The following is a 21,636-nucleotide window of genomic DNA, read 5'->3' as shown; positions in this document are numbered from 1 at the left end:
GCCTTAGTCACGCCCACCGTAAGCGTCCGTCACTAGTGACAGTGGGGTGAGGGGATGCTGCCCTCCTGTTGCCGCGCCTCCTGGAGTTCGAGCGAGGCGTTAGGGAGGGAACGTATGCAAATAAGGGCGGAGGGACGGTTGGCGAAGCGCGTGCCGGCGGGACAGTTGCCGCTTCCTCGCGCCCAGGTTCGCGTTCCTATTGGGCAGGAGCCCTCGTGACCTCAGCCGTGAAACTGGCCGCGTGAGTAAGAGAACCGCATTAGTCCTTTCGGTTGTAGAAGGAGGCGCTTGGATCAGGGGGCTGGTAATGGTCGGGGTGTCCGCGGGGGCGTGAAGTTTGAGGGTAATGGGCGGAGGGTGAAGCTATTCGTTGTGAACAATCTGGTAAAGGGCGCAGCGTCTGAGAGGCCTTCTTAACAACCCGTGAAAGGTTTCTGGAGGATCAAACCTCAGGTTTGTGCTTGGGACTCAGGACGGTGCCCTGAACATGCACACTGACTTCTCTTCCGCCATGTGAATCATCCAGGGTGATGCATCTTTACAAGGCCGGTAGCTGAACTATGGCATCTACTACCGCGTCACATAGTGATAGTTGCCAACTCGGACAAGCTACAAAAGGGAATTAGACAAATGCATGGAGGATAAGGCCTCAGTGGCTGCTGGTCATGACAGCTGTCCACTCGGAGGTGGTATGTCTGAATTATAGTTGCTGAGGAACATGGGTGTAGCCAGTATTGGAGGGGGGGCAGGACTGATCTGATTGGTCAGTTAATTAAGTATTTCTATTGGTTTACTTGATCTGAGGGGGGCAGTTGCTCCCCCCCCCGCCCCTGCTTGGCTACACCCATGCTGGGGAACATGAACAGGAGTATGTTCCTAACCTGCTTGGGCTTCTCAGAGGTAACCAACTTCAGGCGCAGAGGCTGTCAGCGGCAAGGGAGACAGCAGTTGGACACCTTCGTCTTGCTTCAGCTGACAGTTCCCTCTCTCTGAAGCTGCCCACGGCTGTCTTCGAAGCTAAGACAAGGAGAAGCAGGATTCTCTCCATTGTGCTTAGATCAAGCTTCATGGCCTTGATTATTGCTTGCTGTAGTGCAGATATGAAGGGCTTTGGATAACAGAAAGTCAGAAGGGGAGGGCTGTTCAACATACAGACTCATTCCATTCTTCAAACAAATTCTAGTGGACCGAGACATTGGGATATCCAAGAAGGCAGGTGAAAGGAACAAGGGTGAGCGAAGGTGTAAGGGCTGGGAACTACTTTGGTGAATAGGCACAGAGGTGGATTAGAAAAGGAAAGCGCATTGGGGGCCTGACTTGGAAGCATTATGAGTGGATTGCTCTATGTCTTCCTGTGTTGCAAGGGGTTGGACTAGCTGTCCCTTTGGTCCCTTCTAGCTCTACAGTTCCGATTCTGTAGATCATTTGGAAGCATAATGTACCTACTATGCATATGAAATTATCCTTTGTAAGTCCCCTTAGAAGGATGCATTATTTATCTTGAATAAATCTGGTTAGCCACTTTAGGAACAGATGGGCCATTGGTTTTATCCAGCAGCTTCTTCTTAAGTTGTATTTACATGCATAAATTTTCAGGTTCAATTCTGACTCATTTCAAAAAAACCATCAACCCTGAAGGGTTTTTTGTCATCACTATACAGTGCTGAGCTAAATGCAGTCTGATGCTGAGCTACGGATCTGGCTGCATAAAGCAGCTTCCTACATTTGCCCATTCTTCCCTTTTGGAAATGTGGGGCGGAGGCTGAGCTGAACTTTGTGCTTGAAAAAGCAGCAAGCTGTGAATGTGTGCATCAATTTTCATTATGAATCGTCAGTCTTTCTGTATCACGGTGTTTTGTTTCCCTTGACACTTGTGTCCTGTTTGTGTGTTCATTCATGTGATTTATGGTCATGTGCAATGGGACTGTGCCTGCACCCGTTCTCACTCCACTGCTGCTCATGCATAGAAGGGAGAGTGCTCTATGTGTCAAATAAGTTCCCCTGTGATGTGGATTTCTCATTGCACAGGGTTCCATATCATAGGAGAAGCCTATGTGTACAGATCTCGCTCTTCTGTACAGCACTGTTCCCTAGCATGTGGGCTTGGGAACTATCGCTATACTTTTGATCATTAATCATTTGAGGAGGGAAATGCACAAATGTGGAGGGAGGTGACATCAAACTGGGGTTTGTAGGAAAACTAGACTTCACACTAGAACCAGTGTGGCATAATGGTTTGAGTGCTGGAGTATGACCTGGGAGACAAGGATTCAAATCCCCACTGAGAAATGAAGCCCAGTGGGTGAACTTGGGCCAATCACTGCTTCTTAGCCTAACCTACCTCACAGGACTGTTGTAAAGATGAAATGGGGCGAAGGAGAACCATGTACAGCACCTTGAGCTCACTGGAAGAAAAAGGTAGTATATAAATGTAATAAATGTTTAGTGTGTATTGAAAATGCATGCCAGTTGCCAATGCAGTGCCTCAGTACGTTGTGTTGCATTTTTCATTTTCTTTTCCCTTTGAAACAGGTGTGGGAGTTAAGCTGGTACTGAAAGAAGAAACAGAGAGTTGTCCCATGGGCAATATATACTATGTTTCATTCTGATACCTTGGTGTTCAACAGTGATACTGCACTGCAAACAAATTTTCATAAAGAATACTCAACCAGCTAGTAGTAGTTAAATGAAAGTCTCACTTCAGTCATCTATGGCCGGAGTAGCAAATACTCAAGTGTCCTAGATATTTTCTCTGCTCACAGATATTTATACCCAATTGTTTCCCAAGCTATGATTCTCCCCTCTACCAACTCTGGATAGCCATAAAATCATGAAGTCGCTTTTTTATTTTATTTTTACTTTGTGGGCTTTTTGTTTGCTTTCTTCTGTTTAATAATTTCCAGCTATAGCCCGTTTGGAATCAGTCAATGAGACCAACCAAGCTGGTATTTGTAAAGTGAGTAGTTTGCCACCTTCCAGTTTGTCCCAGTTTTGACAAGCACTGCAGTCACCTACTAATAACAGCTCCATATGATGGCTTAATAAAGGTATGAGGAATTGGCTCCTACAGTCAGACCAATGATCCATCTAGGCCAGGTCTGTTTACTGTTATTGGCAACAGCTCTGCAGGGTATCAGGCAAAAGTGTTTCACACAGATTTATTTGAAATCAACTAACTGGCAGCGCCAGGGAGTGGGCCTGGGGCTTTGGGCTAAGATGTCAATTATTAAACTATGTTTTCTAGCTTAGCTGTGGAAAAACACATGATGTCATTTAGAGTAGAAGAGGCATATTCTATGAATCTGCTATTAAAATTGGTTTGTCTTTGGAACACATCCTTCTATGGTTACCCAGTGTGGATTTTATCATACATCATCTTTATTAGATGCATCTGTTTTGTTGAACTGTTTTTTATTTATCTGTTCTCTTCCTATAAAACATCAGTGCTCTCTTCCATAGCTGAAGTCAAATGTTTTGTCTCTTTTCTTCTTTCTTTCATTTTAAAATATAGTTGGCTTGGATGAAATGAAGCCATTATCAGTGGATTCCAGAATATTGTCCCTGGCTTCCCAGGCTACTGAAAGCCCTGATCAGGATGTCCCTGTGCTGCTGCTGAAGTTAAAAGGTAAATAGGTTGAGTTCTTTCAGACCTGTAATGAAATAGTTTCAAGTGTTGAGATTCTTATACTATAAATGAAATTGTTTTTCACTACTCGTTAAACTCTATCTGAACTATTGAGATTCACTATTCTACAAAGTCTATATGTGCATATTTTATATTTTCTGCAAGTCTTTCCAAATATAATTATTGATTTGAGGCCAACAGAGGAAAAAGAACTCATCTATAGGAGATGGTTAGTTTCTTTTCTGTCCGTTTTCAATACGGCAGCTATATAAATGATATTGCTGTTTGACAGGGGTCATGGACTTCCTCAAGATCTTGTTATAGGGTGATATAACAGAGTATATGTGTTTATAGAAACAATCTACCTCTCTATGAATATATAAACTTTTCTCTCCCCGCCTTCCACTGCCTGTCATTGGAAATGTGTGTACCCAGCGCATAAGAGACTATATGCAAACTAAGCCAATTTTAACAAGTATATCTAATTTGCATTTTTTTTAACACTATGCAAGGAATAGAATGTTGAAAGGCAAAAGTAGGGAAATAGAAACAAAGAGGTGCTGTGCCACAAGAACTAGGATTAAGGATGAAGGGAAGAACTGGGAGCTGTATGTATGTATGTTTGTTATATTTGAGGTAGAATGGGACTTCTGTGCAGGCTTGCGTAGAGCTTGCCTGAGGCCCGGGGGTGGGAGTCTTGTTAGAATAAAGGTTTTGGCATGACATTGTAAGTCCAGCAGGCCTCTAGCAGGGTCCCCTCACACCTTGGCCCTCTGAGGCCTGGGACAATTTTACCTGGTTACACCTCTCCCCCCCCCCGCATGAGCCTATTTCTGTGTTCTTAAAATCTCTATGGTAAGAGTTGCTCCTACTTACAGGCAATTCTTATATACATTCTGGAGAGAGACTGCTGATGAACTGCAGCAGCATAATAGCTAGAGGAAATGTCAGTTGCTAGAGGGCTACTTTCTAGTAAAGGAAGTCTTTGTGGCCAGAGTCTAGTAATTCTACTGGTGCAAAACAAGGAAGTCTTCTATAAGCCACCTTATTTTTCATCATACTTGCATCTCCACCGTTTCTTAATTCTCCTTTGCACCATCCCACTGACTTCTTTGCCCATCTTTTTCTATCCATCTATAATGTATTCTGTAAGCGTTCTACGCATGAATTGTCTGGTTTGTTTGTTCTATAGATTTCCTAGCTGGCAATTGCTTCTGTATCAGTGTTGCAGTAATGACAAGATGGTAGTTGGGGTTCCACATTGTCTCATGCTCACTTAATCTTTCTTGATATTATACTCCCTTTCAGAGTGGAAGGGTACTTGAGTGTCACATGCTATAATTGAGAAAGTATAATTTTGTCACCCAAGCTCCTGGTCCATCTGTTTCGGTTTATTTTTCTTCCCTAGATATTTTAAATAGTGCACCGCCTGGCAGCAAAGAATTAAAAAAAATTAAACAAGACTTGTACTACTACGATCTGGTTCAATACTGCACATTAGTCCTTAAGCAAGATTATACAAGAGTGCGTGGAGGCTGGACTACTGCTGCCCAGATAGCAGAGATACTAAGGTAAACTCTTCCTTGCTTACACAGCTTTTATTCCTGAATTGCTGCTAGCCCACCCTTCTTGAAATCATTGTGTGACTGTGTATTAGCCTGGGTGTATCACAGCATTACCTGCAAACTGCTAAAATGTATGTGTGTTTATTTTCTCAGCCAGTGTTGTGTGGGCCTTGAGGTAAAAGAAGAACCAGAGGAGTTTTACAATAAGCTACTTCCTTCTGTAGCAGACAATCTCCTCTTCTTGGGAAGGCGCCTGCAAGCACGATTCATCCGAGCGATCAAGGTATTCAGGCTGAACGGCTTAAGGTTATGTACTGGAACTGTTTTGTAACTTCTTGACATGTTAACATGCTGAATAGTTGATTTATTCAGGCAGTCTTCCCCTGCCCTGCCCCCCAACTCCAGGCGCCTTGCATACCAAATACCAAGGGCATATCTTCTGTGGAATCAGGACTCAGAACAACTATATTACAGCAGGAAGCTTTGGCCTATTATGATATTGTTTGATGCCATGGTTGACAGCAAGGGATACTGAAATTTTGGATCAGCGCCAGTAAAAGTTAAATCACTAATAGTTTATTGAACATAAAAAAAAAATGCAAGCAGAAATGACATGCCTCCAGGACAAATATTGTGGTGTAGATGCTTTCTTCTTAAAGCAGCATTTCAACAAAAGTTGAACTAAATGTTGAAAGTTTTAATTCACAGCATTCCAAAAAGGTTGGTAGATTTCATGAATCAGATTACAGCAGTAGCATTACTGACCCATGGAACCAGCTGGTTTTCCAGTAGAAAAAGTGTTTTGAGTTTTTAAAAGCTGCATCTGTCCACCAATGGTGATTGGCAAAGGAGTTCCCAGACCTCAGACTGAGGAAGTTTGGATGGAGGGAGTTTCAGAATTAAGTATCCTGCTCAGCAAGTATATAACTTCAGAATAAGTTGCTTTCAAAGTAATGTTTCAGGAATTATAATCTTAATTTTTGCTTTTTTGTGAAGGATGAAGAGAGGAATGAATTTTTACACTGTTTCAGAACAGTAACTGATGCCATCTGCTGGCTGTGTGGCGGATTCATTCAGCTAACAGCAAATGGTAAGGGAAGAAAGTTCTGAAAGATCATTACTATAGCTGCATAGCGGTTTCTGATGAAATATTTCCCCCTTTTGTGATCTGCTTGTAGATAACTGTTGTGTTTTTCCTTGGTAAAACTACAAATTCGTGGATATTGCTTCATGGCCTGAGTTTTCTTCCTGTTTTTCACGACAGAGCTTCAGAATAGACACTTCCAGCAACTGCTGATGACGGACGATGTTGAAACTTCAACTATAATGATGTCTGTGTTGCAGAATATTTTAAGAGTCAATAGGTAACTGATATACCTTAATTTAAACATTTCCCTTAATATATCTTAAAGTTTATCATACAGTGCTAATCACTTCTCTGAATTTATTTACATGAGTAAGAGATACTGCCAGGAGGAGAGTTAAAGGCACAGTAAAAGCTCCAGAAGAATGACAGGTGGTTTCCTAGTGGCTGTTTTAGTTCAAGATAACCACATAAATATCATCCGTAGAACTTCATGATCGTTCATAGGAAGCGTCCAGGATTCTGAAAGCAAAGGCCTTTTTGAGCAGTTTATTGTGCATTAATTACCCTTTGATGGTAGAGTGTTCTCACATCATCTTCAGGATTATGCTTTTATTATGGGAGTTTTCCATTTCTTTCCCATTCAAGGCAGTCAATCTATTATTCCCTCTAGCTAGCAGGTGACATTGCTGTGCTGAATGCAGGTGTGTGCCAAGGCCCCCTACTGGGTGTTTTTGTAATATGTTAGTGATAAGTGACAAACTCTTTCATTCCATTAACTGCTGCACATGTTGCATGACTTTCTGCTATAACAGTATCATTTTTTGACTTAAGTAGAGATACCATATAGATTCATACACCTTGAGGGGTCCTTTCTGTCTGCACCAAATGGTTACGATTCCAAATTTAGAAGGAATGTTTTATAATGCATTACCTCAAGAGGCAGGTGACTTTTAATATTGTCTAACCAACAGCCATATCCTCTTCTCTCTGGAGGACCATCTATCAGTTAAGCTTGTATTTATTAATTTTATTGTGTGCATTTATTTATTAAATATTGTATCCTGCCTTTCTTGTACAGAGAACCTCTCAGAGTGGTCCACTCAGAGCAGTTTAGAACACTTGAATAAGCAGTGGTATGTTGGTTGTCAAACTTAATCCGTTCCAGAAGTCCGTCCAACTCCCGAAACGTTTGAAAACCAAGGCACGGCTTCTGATTGGCTGCAGGAGTTTCCTGCACTCAAGCGGAAGCCACGTCAGACGTTTGCCTTCCAAAAAACGTTTGAAAACTGGAACACCTCAGGTTTTCAGCATTCGGGAGCCAATTTGTTCATCAACTAAGCCGTTCGAGAACCAAGGTTCCACTGTAGTACCTTATAATCTCAATATAATGAAAGCCAGTACAACCAGAGTCAACCCAAGCAAAACTACTTCTGTGTGATCCATTTTCATTTTACAACCTTTAAGCAGCACTACAGTTGCATTTTAAAGTTACGAAAGGGTTTGGTGCAATACTTGCTAGCTACTGTAATCTGCTTACCTTCCCCTCCCCTCTGGCACCATTGAATAGACTCCAGTATCATTCCATCTTTTTTCTTGTTATGTCAGTGCTGTGTTACTTCAAGTTGCTGAAAAGTCCCTGCACTGCATTTTAGATGAGCTTGTTTACAAGCTTTCGTCTTCCATCAATCCTGTCATAGGAAATGCAGCTATAAAGCTGTTACTCTTGATTGCACAGTCTGATGCCCAACTTGTGACAACATTCGCTACCCGCTACAAAGGTTTGTTACTCTGTTTCTCAGACTTCGGAAGAATTTTGTAGTAATGCTGGCACTGATTAGCCCTTCAGGGTCAAGGCCCACTATAATTCCAAAAGCAAAGGTATACTTTGTACAGCCTAGAACTTGTGTATCAATTCTAAAAGGTATTGAATGTGAAAACTTAAAGTTCCATACATGGATGTCAGTGGGACTTGCTCTCAGATAAGCATAAATCCTATTGGTTGGATCCAGAATTGAATAGGACCTAGGTTCAAGTAACATAATGTGGATCCAACTCTATACTTGGTACAAACCTTTTCACAAAATACCTGCATCTGATGTTGCGCTACTTTTACTGCACAGGAAAGGCAATAGGCAAATTTGCCAATAATGCTAAGCCATACATTGTATGATGTAATATTATAAGCATGAGCCTCCGCACGGCCGAGTAAAGGCTTGAGTTCAACTAGTCTTCCCCTCCCACCTTCTGTAAGGCTAGAAGAATAAAACAGAATTTGGTTTCACTTAAAGGCTTGTCATTAACACAAAAACCAGAAGTCCGTGTTTAAAATAAACTCTTAAGTTGTTAACAAGCCTGCTTTGTACCTCATGGTTTTCAGCCGGCTTCTTTTACATTGACTAGAGTTTATTTAACACCAGGATTCCTGGTTTGCACATAAGGACAAGCCAGGAATTGGCTAAAGTGAAACTTAATCTTCATTTATTCCTCCTCCCAGCCATTAAGGGGGATGGTCTAGTGCTTGAGTCTAATGCTTCATGTGGGCTCCTTTATGCTCAGGTATATATTGCTAAACCAACAGTGGGGAAGCTGGAGTCCAACAGCATCTGGATGGCCACAATGCCCATCATTTTTGACCGTTAATCCTGCTGGCTGAAATAGATGAGTGTTGGAACCAAACAACGTCTGGAGGACTTCAGGCTCCCCGTCCCTGTGCTAAACTGGTTTAATGTTACATGTAAACACTGTCAGTGTCTTCTATAAAGTTAAGCCAGCCTGAAATTGATTAGCCAAGCTAGCCCATGAAACTGACAAGCAACAAAATAAGTTTTTATTCTGCATTGCCATCTGGTACCTGGGCTCCTTAAAATTACAGCATGTATAGATTAATTCCAGGTGCTTCTTGTGACATCTGAGAGCAACTGCTTCTTGGTAAACATAGTGCACTCCCTCCAAATTTTTCAAAAGTGAATGCCAAAAGCTGCCATTCCACCACCAATTACCAATGCCAAGTTTGTTCAGTCAATACAATTGTCTTGGTAGGTTCTATATTAAACCAGGACAGCATACTTGAGCTGTCATTATATATGAAATTGGTCTTTTCCTGCATGGTACTAATTGCATTGAGTATTTTGCCATTTTTAATAAGATTTTTCTTCAAAATAAATGGCCTGGAAAGTTGTAGCACTATTGCAACCATTTCAATATTGCATTTTATGGCATGTCTGTACATGTTTTATGTGTACATTTGAAAATACTCTATACCATTGGGACAAATGCATTTGCCAGTGTGCATTACACTAGTTCATACACCCAAAGGCCCATGGTTAGCTTGTTTTCCAGCTGGAGGGAAATCTGGCTTTCCTCTCACTTTGCAGGTGTAAACACCTTTAGTTGTATCAACACTTGTTCATTCTTTTCACCATTCATGTTTTTGTGAGAAAAATTCATGCTACTGTCTGCTTTGGCATGTACAACTATAATTTTCCAGTGTCTGCAGGATAAGCAAACTAACTGTGCTTCTTATAAAGCAGCATATTTATCTTGATGTGTCTCACTGATTAAGGACTACAAAGCCTTCTAAGCAAGCAGTGGACTGGCAAAGGATTTGACAGGAACCTCAATCAGCTTCTGGACTTGCTGTGCTCAGAAAATTACAAGGCTGTCAAAACACAGGTGTGGTGGAAATCTTACTGAGTTCTCTATGTGGTGGAAGTAGCTTGTACGTAAAGTATCATCAGTATATTACTGTATATTTCAGTGCCTCCAACCAACATCTATTCACGAGAGCCAGTGTGGTGTAGTGGTTAAGAGCGGTAGTCTCGTAATCTGGGGAACCGGGTTCGCGTCTCCGCTCCTCCACATGCAGCTGCTGGGTGACCTTGGGCCAGCCACACTTCTTTGAAGTCTCTCAGCCCCACTCACCTCACAGAGTGTTTGTTGTGGGGGAAGAAGGGAAAGGAGAATGTTAGCCGCTTTGAGACTCCTTAAAGGGAGTGAAAGGCGGGATATCAAATCCAAACTCTTCTCTTCTTCTTCTTCTTCACTAGATGTTATAGGTACAATAGATCAATTAACGCAGAAACACCTCTAAGAGTTTATAAATCTCATACACACACTCCCCCTCTTTTATTGCAGCTTTCAAATACAAAAATACATTGTCAATTAAATCATTAAAACAGTGCATGAAAGGGCATAAGCAGTCACTTTAAAGACACATCACCATATAAGTAGGTATGATTAAAAGCACAGTGGAATAAGAGTCTTTGCTACCATTGTTAAACTTGGGAGAAAGGGAGCCAACAGACATCTATCAGAAATGAGTTCACAGTCCAGGTGCCAGCACTGAGAGGGTCCACTCTGTGTTCCCCACCTCAGAAGCTGGTAATGCACTACTGAAGGTGGGAGAAGATGAAATCGGGCCTCCCATGTTGAACACAGTGCACAGGTAACTTCATATGGGAGGAAGCACTACTACAGATAACCTGGTCCTAAGCTGTTTAGCCCTTTAGAGGTAATAAGCAACATTTTGAATTGTGCTCTCAAATGAATTTGAAGCCAGTGCAAATGGGCAAGAGCTGGTGTAATAAGTTCTGAAAAGCAAGCACTAGAAACCACTTGGCTGCTGAATTTTGTTCCTATCAGTGTCTAAACACTCTTCCCCACAACCCCTGCAGCAATGCAGTCTTGATGTGAGCAGGGCATGAGTGACACTGGCCTGATCAGCATGGCCCAGGAAAAGGTGCAGCTGGCACACAAGCTAAAGCTAAACAAATGGATCTTTTCCCAATTCATCAGTGACTATTAAGGTGCAGGGGGATTTTCAGTTTGTCACTTGACAACTCTGAGAATGGGAAATGGACACCGATGGTTGAGGAGGGGATCAAACCTTTCTCAAAGGACTTGAACTGTGGTTTTTGTGGTTTTTAAAGCAGTTGTTAGCTGTTTAAATTGTATGTTGCCTTGAGATGATTGCATGGATCGTTCCGTTAGGCAGGCTGATAATGCTTGCATATTCAGAACATTTCTAATGGTTGTTTAAAAATGAATTCTTGTTTTGGATCATGTAAAGTTGAGGTATTGTATTACCTGGAAAGAGGCAGATCAGTTTGAATTCATGCAGGAATTGTTATGGCAAATAATAGTATGACATTGTCCACCCCACCACCGAAGAATAGTTTAAATTGACATGGGGCAAGGGGGAGATGCAAAGCATTAAAGTTGTATTAATATTGTCACTGTGCTCAATGGGGAAATGAGCATAATCCTCTGACCCAGTGCTTTTTGTCAGGGAGTACTCAACGGTACGCGGTACCAGCTTCTTTTTGTTGTTGTTAAAAAGTGTGGTACTTACTGTAACAACTCCATGGTCCTAGATAAAAAGCACTGCTCTGTCTTGTTTATTTCAGAGACTACATCAAGCAGCTTGCTTAATCCAAGCAGCATGGAGAGGATTTCAAACACGAAAAAGATTAAAGCAGCTTCCAAAAGCAGTAACAATCTTGCAGAGAAATTTCAGGTAAAGCAAGACCTTTGGTTTATTACAAACCTGTGGATGCAAACAGATGGTTATGTGATGGTGCCCTTCTTCCTCCCACTCCCTTGTCCGTTCTCCATTTCTTTCCCTTTTCTTTCCTTATAGAAGAAAAAAGAAAGTGGTGGTGAGGTGGTTGCAAAGGCAGATCATGGGGCAGCTTTCTCTTCTGGTCTCACCCAGCGCCTGCATGTGGCCTCTACAGGACACTGTGACCCTCATCCCTTTGTGCAGTTTCTCCAATAACATGCTTGCTGCTCTGTGTACCTTCTCTACCTGTGCTAGAGATTAGGTTTTTGAAGTTCCCTAATACTTACATTCTTTCCCTCTCATAATATTGTGTTGGCCAGAAATGTTGCTGTGAGAATATATTAAGCAGCATGCAAATTTCTTGGTGCTACATTAGCTAATTGATTGCAGAAGAATAGAGGGGTTTGCTCTATAATAAAATGAATTTTAAAAAGGTATCTTAATGGGCACGTGTTTGGAAAATCCAGTAGAGGGCAGACTTCGCATGTAATGGGTTTCCAGATTTCGGTGCAATCTTTGGTTCCAATCAGAATTTCAGGCTTCACCGCTAAGCATCCAGGCCATGATTTAAAGTATGTTTGTGCATACCACTACATGTGCATCTTGAGACTATTGGGGTACATGTTCCCATCTTCATGATAAATGCAGACCTGTTTAAATGTAGAACACTCTGCCCCCTGTAATTTCTAAAACTTTGTTGCTGTAGAGCTAAAAGAAAACAGGAGTTGCAAGGTTTAAAAAAGCAGAAAGAAGAGGAGGAGCTCCGCCAACAATTGCAGCTTCGGAGACAGAGAGCCATGAGGCTGTTCCATGAACGACAGCTTACGCTACTGGAAATAGTTCATCCAGGTATGGTTATTATAGTAGCATGAAGGGCGTTTTCCATGCAGAAACATATTTCCCATATTCTTTCTTATTAGTTGAAAACTGCTATTCATACTCTGTTTCCTAAGACTTAGTATTTGAGGCACAAGATGCCATTTCCTTAAATGGCCAGGTATTTTAGGGCCCCTTTAGGACGTATAGGGAGATAGTGATAATGTATACTTAGAACAAGTTGATGGGAGAAATGAATGTAATTTGATGCTCATTCACTAAATATGTGAATCATTTCTTTGCCTTAGGTTTATGTGCTTTCTCCCCCACTCATTCTCTGTTTCCTTCATTTTGGAAGGTAACAACTGTACTGGAACATCCTTAATATCAAAGCCTGGGGCAGGATAGCTATCCACTTTGTTTCCCTGTGCAATTTATTCTATTTATTTCTTTCAGTATTGACTATTGCGGCCCCTTGTCAGGAAGCAATTCTATGCTTGGATCTGAACTGCTCATTGAATGTGAATAGTTTAATTTCCCCAGAGGATCTCTATGTGAATAATTTCCTCTTGGACTTTGGTACAGGGTCTCATCTGTGTAGCAGCTGGACCACAAATCTCCATCCTTACCAAAATGTCCTCAAACATATCTGGATGTTGGTTTAGAAAAAGGTCTGCTTCTGCTGTTTGAGCTGAATTTTTTTGAAACCAGCTGGCTTGTGTTGAGTCTCCCATGAAACCCAAACATTTTCAGAAATTTGTCTCCTTTATCTCCTAGGTCAGGTAGATAAGCATATGCATGAAATGGAGGAGAAGTCAGCCATAACTATCCAAAGATACTGGAGAGCATTTAGGGAAAGGAGAAATTTTCATCATCAAAAGAAGTCTCTTAAGCAGTATAAAGCAGCTGTCCTCATTCAGAGAGCAGTGAGTATGCAACCAAGTGCTGCCATGACATAAAATTCACACAAACAGTTAACATTCATGTTTTAATTCAAAGCTTCCAGTATAGTCTACTATAAGCAGCAGCTCTAAAAATTAAGCTGGAGCATTAGTCTTCAGAATCTTCATAGCAAAAATTTGCAAAAATCTGAACAACCCTTTTAAAAACCTGTTACAAGAAGCTGTCGAAGACTTGAGACCATAGTGCTGAATATTACCCTAGAAAACCATTTCTAGCTTCATCATCCCCCCCCCCCCGCCCCCTGGCCAATCCTTCCTACTAATTTATAAAAGTATTCCTTAATTTGATGACATTGTGGAGGCCAAGTTCTTATTTGAAGCTGCGCTTGCAGAACCACATTCTCCAGCTAAATTGAGCCTTGCTGAGTTGTATCTGCCTGAAGAAAAAAAATCAAATGGAGAAACATGCATATTTCTCAGTGGTTTAGCTTTCATTGTAACTCAGCAGAAAGGAGGGTGCTGGACTAGATACTCAAGTAACAGATCTGAGCTTAAAGGTTTGTATTCATTTCCATGTTGACAGAGCACTGAATTGAGAGTCACTCTTGTTTTATTGTTTTTTTATTGTATAAAGCAAGAATACTATAATAATGTTTTAGTTTAAATGGAATACAAGATACTATTTGTTCACAAATTATCGTGTGTGTGTGTGTGTGTGTGTGTGTATTCCCAAGCTAACCAGAAGGACATCAAGAAACTATCCTGCTGTAAAAATTCTGACTGTATAAATACATTGTGTTACTTGAATACTTTTGTTTCCACAGGTGCTTAAGTTCTTGGAAAAGCAAAGGAGAAGGAAAGCTTATTCTCTCTTGAAACAGTCCAAGCACCTCTCTGATGAACAGAGGCTATCATTGCAACAAAAAGTGAATGACTACATCAAACTGCACCCGGTACATCATCATTCCTCCTTTGGCTAAGGCCCCTTTTCACATTCGTTTGTTGGCCAAGGAATGCTTACAGACATGCTGGGAAACCCTGCATGTTGCCGGGGAGTCTAGGCACACTTTCAGTTTACACATGGCATGGTCACACATGACATTAGTTTAGCCTTGACAATGCGCAAAACTCTCATTGGAGCTGTGCATGGCAGAAGAAGATAGGTAATGTTGAAGACAGGTAAAAGCTGTCTTTTAAGGAAGCATCAGCGCCACATCTCTGTCTCCTCACTGAAAGACCCTGTAACTTCCAAGGAACCTGGGTAACCTAGGATCACAGTTTGAAGACCACATCCATAAAACAACAGGAATGTTTTGCCCCTAATCACTACTTTGACAGGAGCGACAATACAGCACTGGCAGTTAGATAACTGCAGTAACTCACTGGGGTGGGGGAAATCTGTTGCCTCCTATCCTAATTGCAACTGCTTTTTTAATTCCACACAAACTCATGAACTAGTGAGTCTGTTTCGTTTCCATAAACGACAGAACATTTTTCACTTATCAAATGGTTGCATGGGTGCTCATACATATATGCACACATCCTTTATGGTACTAATATTAAAGTGTTTAAGGAAAGCTTTAAAAAGTAGGTGTTCCTGATCAGAGAAATATTACCTTCATAGGATAACCTTAATTGGGGGGGCCCTGAGGAAGATAGTTGTCAACAGGAATGCAGTTGGGCTTTTTATTGTTTCACAAGGACTGCCAGTATGTTTACAGATTTATTTTTTTTAGTATTTTGCTTCTATTGCTTTCATATGTTGTTGGTCAGTGGTCCTGCTGCTGCAAGCAACTGCAGCCAGGAGGTGCCTATGAGACCTGTGTGCATACCTGTTGCAGCAGTACCAGTTTTGCTGTTAGCTTCCCCCCATTTTTTAAAAAAGTCTACGAAACTACTTTGACAAGAGGCCCTGACTAGAGAGAGAAATTGATGGGTAGTAGAGGTAATGATGGCTCTACAATATCACTTGTCAAATCTTGAAAAGTTAATATCAGTACACAGCCTTTACCTAGAGTTCCATGCTGTTTACCTAACGTAAACTCTGAATATATCAGAAATATACTGGTCCCTCTTTATTTGGTCTGTGAAACAAGGTATTGGGTGTTGCTTGGTGGTTTCCCCCCCCTCCCTTTCCCCCATTAATATAATAATAGAAATTTGCTTCTTCCTGAATCCTAATTAGGAAACTAAATTTATTCAGTGATAGATCGATGGCTTCAGGGAGGAAACACAGGAAGAAGCACGGTTATTAGATTTACAAGTACCCAAGAAATGCAAATGTTGTGCTGTAGACATCCACAAAGGTTTGAAGCTGATAACCGCTAACAGTGACAGGCACTATCATTTTTCTCCAGGCTTCTGAAATGTCACAAGAAATGAGCAGGGAACTTCATCATCAAGCTCAGGAAAAGCTGGCCCAGTATTTGTCGAAAAGAAGCCAGGATCGCAAAGCAGAGCAGCATAGAGAGGCATTGCTAGCCCAAGTCCACACTGATGTGGACCAGCTAATGAGTATGTGTCTAACTCATCATCACCATTATTTTAGCCTGGCTCTGATTTTCTTCCCATATTGTGGTAAATGTTGATGAATGTGAGTGTCGGGACTGATTCATGCTAATAGTAGACACCACAGCACTCATCCAGAGATAATATTTGGTTGTGTGACTCATGTGCCATGTAGCCTGTTGATTCCATGGCAATTTTGGTCTTGTTCCCCATTAAGATGTTAATGCTGAGAGTATTTGGGTAAAGGTGTTTTGGGAAACTTTACAGAAATCTTCTGCTTGCTGTGTGGGCAGTAACCCTCTTACTGTATCAAAAAACAAAACAAAATGGAAGTTTAGTATGCTGGGGTTCTTCTTTTATTTCCCTTTGCCATTGTGAGCTATATGTGGCATGTACTTTCCCAGCATGTTTGAGATTTGGTTTTTAATTGTAGTGTCCAGAAGATTGATCCACTGAATTATAAATAGAAGAATCGGGTTACAAAAATGAAAGGGATAAACCCACTGGATCTGACCCATGAAAGGACTCAAAATAATGGAAAATGGAAGAAATATAGCCCCAAGATGATCAACCTTGTATTTTAAGAAAAAAAGTAATTGTGATTCTTTTGCTCCTTTTGTCACAGGTGCTCCAAGTCTAACAGAATCCACTACGAAAGATCTGAATATCTTTATGAGTAGATCAGTTCCTGTGGTAGCCAAAGCCAAACAATCCCACAGCACCATGTTGAAATATACACGGTGGCCATGGTGGAAGAAGCTGGAAGAAGACTTCTTGGAGGAAGAGGCTGTCTCAGAAGATCTGAGTGCTGAAGTGGGAACTTTGTTCATTGGTGGCAGCAAAACATAATCTGGAATGAACAAGGTTATAGTCTGGACTATGTCTTCTGTGAAAAAAGAAAGTATTCCAAGATGGTCTGGCAAGCAGTCCATCCAATGCTGTCCAAATTATTTGATTTTTTCAAAATATTTAGTTAATAAAATGAGTTTGTACTTATGCAATATATATATAGCTGTTATCAAGTTCCTGTTTTACAGATTTTGACCTCTAACCACAATATGTAAATTTTACCATTCAGATGACTTGGAAATCATTACAGTTCACATTTTTAATATTTGTGAAATTCAGCTGGATTGTTTTAAAAAAAAGTGGGATTTTGAATTTAATTTCGTGGGGAGTTAGCTGTGTGTATGTATAGGCTAGGAAATAGAACCTTGGAGCTCTGGGAGGAAGCAAGGGTCAACAGAGAGAATCTTCAGTCCCCTTATGACTTAGAGCATTTTTTTTCAACTTGAGGTCCATATTCCTTTTCTAGGTAGCCTTCCAAGGGTCAGATGCCAGTGGTGTGTGGAACCAGATGCAAAAGTGTGTGAGGCAACCAGTGCCAGCTTTAGCACTGCACAGTAAGCTAGCTTTTGCACACATTCAAGCACCCATCTCTGTCTTGCATCTAGACAAGCAAGAGCAGTCGTCAGAGTTCAAGAGGTCATTCCAGGCAGGCAAAAGCATTCAGGTGCAAAGCAGGGCCAGTGTGGGGGGTGTGGCCTGCAGAGAAGGGGGTGTAGCCTAGGGAGAGTGCAAAGAGCCCAGCAGAGAGCTGCATTTGGTTTGCCCCCTATCTGAGGTTCCCCACACTTGACTTACAATATCATCCCAAACCCATTCTGCTTTGAGTCTTCTGATTAACCAATTTGTACATGTTTTATCTTCTTTAGATGTGCTATTAAATTTACTTTTCTGTTTTAATGAGTCATCATTATTATTAGGTTAGTTTGTCTGAGAGAAGCGGTATTAAATAGTTTGAGAAACTAATGGAGGAATCCTTATGAGATCCTGCCTGTGATTGCATTTTAAATTATAGGCCTAGATTCTCGTGACCAGAAGCATTTCTCAAGCATTACAAAGACAGCCAGACTTTCAACTCCCAGCCATTTTGCATGGCATAAGCTATATTCTCTTCCCTCATTTAGAACTTTTCTAGGGCTAGCTGATCTACTGAATCTTATTGATAGGTTCCATGTGCAATTGCTTTATGCAGTACTCAACAAGCTCAGAGTAGACCCACTACTTACTTGACTAATTGTAGTCTATTGATTTTAGGAGGTCTGTTCTCTGTATTGTATAGTTGGGTAGTTACCCCTGTTAACCTACAGTCTCTCTGGTGCCACTGTAGAATCTTTAAGGAATTTACAGAATAAGCTCATGGAGACAAATTGGATTCTAAACATGATTTCTCACCTCTAACATAGACTGGCTAGGAAATACACCTCTCTACCATCAATGTTCTTTTCTTTGTATTATTAAAGGATAGTAAATTCTTACAAATAAGTCCCTTTTTAACAGACCAAGACAAGACCAAGGACTCAGCTACACAGCCGCAAATAAAAGGTTTTAAGTGTGTTTTAAGTGCAATACAGTGGTACCTCTGGATACAAACAGGATCCGTTCCGGAGCCCTGTTCGCATCCTGAAGTAAACGTAAGACGCGACTACATGTGTGCGCAGGTCGCATTTCGCCACTTCCGTGCATGCACGTGGCGTCATTTTCAGCGCATGCGCAAGCGGCGAAACCCAGAAGTAATGCACTCTGTTACTTCTGGGTCGCCGTGGAGCACAACCCGAAAATATTCATCCTGAAGCTACTTCAACCCGAGGTATGACTGTATACAATGTGACAATAAATGGTGATCCTTATGGAAAATGCAATATATTTTGAAAATGCTTTTTAAAAAAGCATTTTCAGAACATTTTTTATATGTGTGTAGATTCCACCCAAGTTTAAGATTTGATGCATAACGTTTGTTACTACATTGGGACATCACCGCAGCTAATGTAATGAAACAGAGGTGTGGCAGTGATATGATGACACTGGCAGTACAGGGCTAATGCATCAGAACAATGAAATATTTCTTTCTAAATTGTATACCTATTGAGAGAGGGTAGCTTTTTATCTCCAGCAAATCCGTAGCTTAGTTACCACCTTAAAGTGGAACTGTGTCAAACTTTAGGCTTTCTCCTATATAATGGACTTATTCCCCCACCACTTCACATTCTAGGCACAGAGTGAATCAGCAATGCTCATTAAAAACAGTGCAGCAATGTGTTCCAAGAGCAGCTTGGAAACAGCTTTGAAGAGCCTAGAGTTTTCCTGCTTCTAGGACATGTGAAAACATTTCAGGAGCTGCTCCTCACTTTGCCCTCGAGGCTCTCTCTGTCTCCATACTGTGTGCCATACCTTTTGCACTGGACTTCCTTGCTTTATGAATTTTTACTGCAGTGCAGTGCTCTATACCCAACTCTTCATAATTATCCTCATTATAGCATCTTTTTATCACAGGGAGATGTTCACAAAGGTGTCCTGCATAATGCATTTCCTCTAAAGAAATGAACCCCCTGGCCTGTGTTAAATAGCTGGTGAATTATAGAGCTGTCTCACCAAAAGTCCATTCATTGTCATGCTAATGGCCTCTGCCACTTACCACCATTGAACTAGATTATGAACTCCCCCTTTGTAATATTCAGTTTGCTAGATAATAGGATTTCCATTTTTAACCCCCCTTTTCAATGGCTGATTAAAAGTATCTAAGTGTCAGTGGAGTTCACCATACAAGACTATTTATCATCAGCATAAACATGGTTCTACTTCTCTCCAGGGCTGTGTGGTCTCTACTACCATTTTATCTTGGGATTCCGCTCCTGTAAGATACCTCTTTTAATGGATGAAAACAGCTTTCTGCTACCAGCCAGAGGGCTGGGTCAGGGTTGATTTACTTATGTTTAAGTACAAACACATTGGCTTTTGAGCTCTGCAAACCTCCCAGTACAGAATTCCAACCATATTTCCATTGTTCAATGTATGTATTTTGGGGCTCTATTCATGCACACCATTTAAATGTTGAAAATTTTAATTGATTTGAGTGGGATTCTAAATTTAATCTTAATGAGTGGTCCCCTGTGAGAGAATAGATATCACTGTAAACAATCTATGTACATATCTCTGTCCAAGCAATGTTTTATCTGTTATTTGTTTGCAAGAAAACCACTATTGAGGTTCCATCATATCACAAAACAATTTAGAAGTCACCTCATTTTTCCTTTAAATACTGTTTGCTGCTTTAGAAAGACTACTATCTTTTGAGAAAGCCGTATTTAGGCCAGAGACCTATTATTAACATGCAGTTTGTAATACACAGTTTTTACTATAATGTCAAAGTTACTTTCTTGGTCCTTGCCTTAAAGAAGCAGTGAGGAACCTATGACCCATGGACCAGATTTGGTCTGTAACTTATTTAATCAGATCTGCAGCAATATGCATTTTTTGGGCTGCTTAGTCACCCAGTTTTTGGTTATATGCTACAGTTGCCTAGCCTTAAATGATAGGATGCATTGATGTCATTGTTATTTTAGTGACATTATAATGTGACTACTGAAAGTAAGCCTTTTTCTAGCAGGAACTGTGAGAAAGCCACCCAAGTCCAGAAAGAGTGAGGCTATCCAAAGAAGAGTGGAATATATGGTAGATGAAAAGAGAAATGAGATTGTGCCCCTTTCTCACTCTGCATTAACTCGAAGTAATAGTTTATCACTTTCCTAGTTCTGAAGTCACAAATCATCAATGTGAATTAAGAATCGTAGATTTGCCTGTAAACTAGTATGAATCATGGAGGGCAGATTTCCTGTTTGGGTTTGGAGTAAAAATAATGCAAGAACGAGTAATTGGCAAATATTACATGATCTGGAGAAGGCCCTGGACCAGTGTCTGGGTGTGTTGGTTGGCTAGATGAGGTGTAATAAACCATGTTTGCATCCTGGCAAGATGGAGGCTCTGTGAGTGAGAGGTTCCCAGGTCCAATAAATCAGTACAGTGGTACCTCAGGTTACATACGCTTCAGGTTACAGACTCTGCGAACCCAGAAATAGTGCTTCAGGTTAAGAGCTTTGCTTCAGGATGAGAACAGAAATTGATATCCGGCGGCACAGCGGCAGCAGGAGGCCCCATTAGCTAAAGTGGTGCTTCAGGTTAAGAACAGTTTCAGGTTAAGAACGGACTTCCAGAACGAATTAAGTACTTAACCCGAGGTACCACTGTAACTTGTCTGTCCTTTATGGAGTTCCACTCCCTGGAAGATCAGGTACATTGTTTGGAGTTGGTCCTACATCTAGCTTTGCCGCTGAACGTACAGATGTCCTTAGTGGCTAGGAGTGCCTTTTATGGTTGCTCCTGGACTGGGATAGCTTCACTACAGCTGCCCATGTAACTGTTGAATTACTGTAATGTGTTTTATGTGGGGCTACCCTTGAGGTTGGTTCAGAGGCTGCAGCTAATGCAGAAGGTGGTGGCCCCACTGCCTGTGGGGGCAAACTACCACCAGCATATATCACCTTGTTTGCAGGATTTGCATGGGCTGTCAATCAGCTACCAGGCCAAGTTTAGGGTTCTGGTACTGACATCTAAGGTCTTAAACAGCTCAGGCCCAGACTGCTTGAGAGACCACCTTATCCTTTATACACCCAGTCTTTGGGAGAAAAGGCCTCTGCCATCCATGTTGACTTTGTATTTCATGTTCAATTATT

At 41.2% G+C, this 21,636-nt stretch overlaps 1 protein-coding gene across 4 annotated transcripts; it reads left to right on the top strand.

Moving 5' to 3' along the window:
• Positions 1–10: 10 nt before the first annotated feature.
• Positions 11–17,068, top strand: IQCB1 (IQ motif containing B1). 4 transcript variants are annotated; one of them, XM_082222788.1, is made up of 14 exons: positions 11–241; positions 3,512–3,625; positions 5,034–5,196; positions 5,344–5,473; positions 6,187–6,280; positions 6,455–6,554; positions 7,883–8,055; positions 9,840–9,949; positions 11,683–11,792; positions 12,544–12,686; positions 13,431–13,579; positions 14,380–14,508; positions 15,913–16,069; positions 16,689–17,068. In XM_082222788.1, the coding sequence occupies exons 2-14, from the start codon at positions 3,526–3,528 to the stop codon at positions 16,910–16,912; spliced, it is 1,782 nt and encodes a 593-aa protein (XP_082078914.1). In that variant the 5' UTR covers positions 11–241; positions 3,512–3,525; the 3' UTR covers positions 16,913–17,068. The 4 variants fall into 4 exon arrangements, with proteins under 4 accessions (XP_082078914.1, XP_082078913.1, XP_082078911.1 ...); XM_082222787.1 differs by lacking the exon at positions 11–241 and adding an exon at positions 272–453; XM_082222785.1 differs by lacking the exon at positions 11–241 and adding an exon at positions 466–689.
• Positions 17,069–21,636: the final 4,568 nt, after the last annotated feature.

This window comes from Podarcis vaucheri (assembly GCF_965113315.1).
Source record: "Podarcis vaucheri genome assembly, chromosome: 1".
Taxonomy (NCBI): domain Eukaryota; kingdom Metazoa; phylum Chordata; class Lepidosauria; order Squamata; family Lacertidae; genus Podarcis; species Podarcis vaucheri.
Note: the sequence above shows the minus strand (reverse complement) of the source record. Positions and strands in the feature narration are given on the sequence as shown.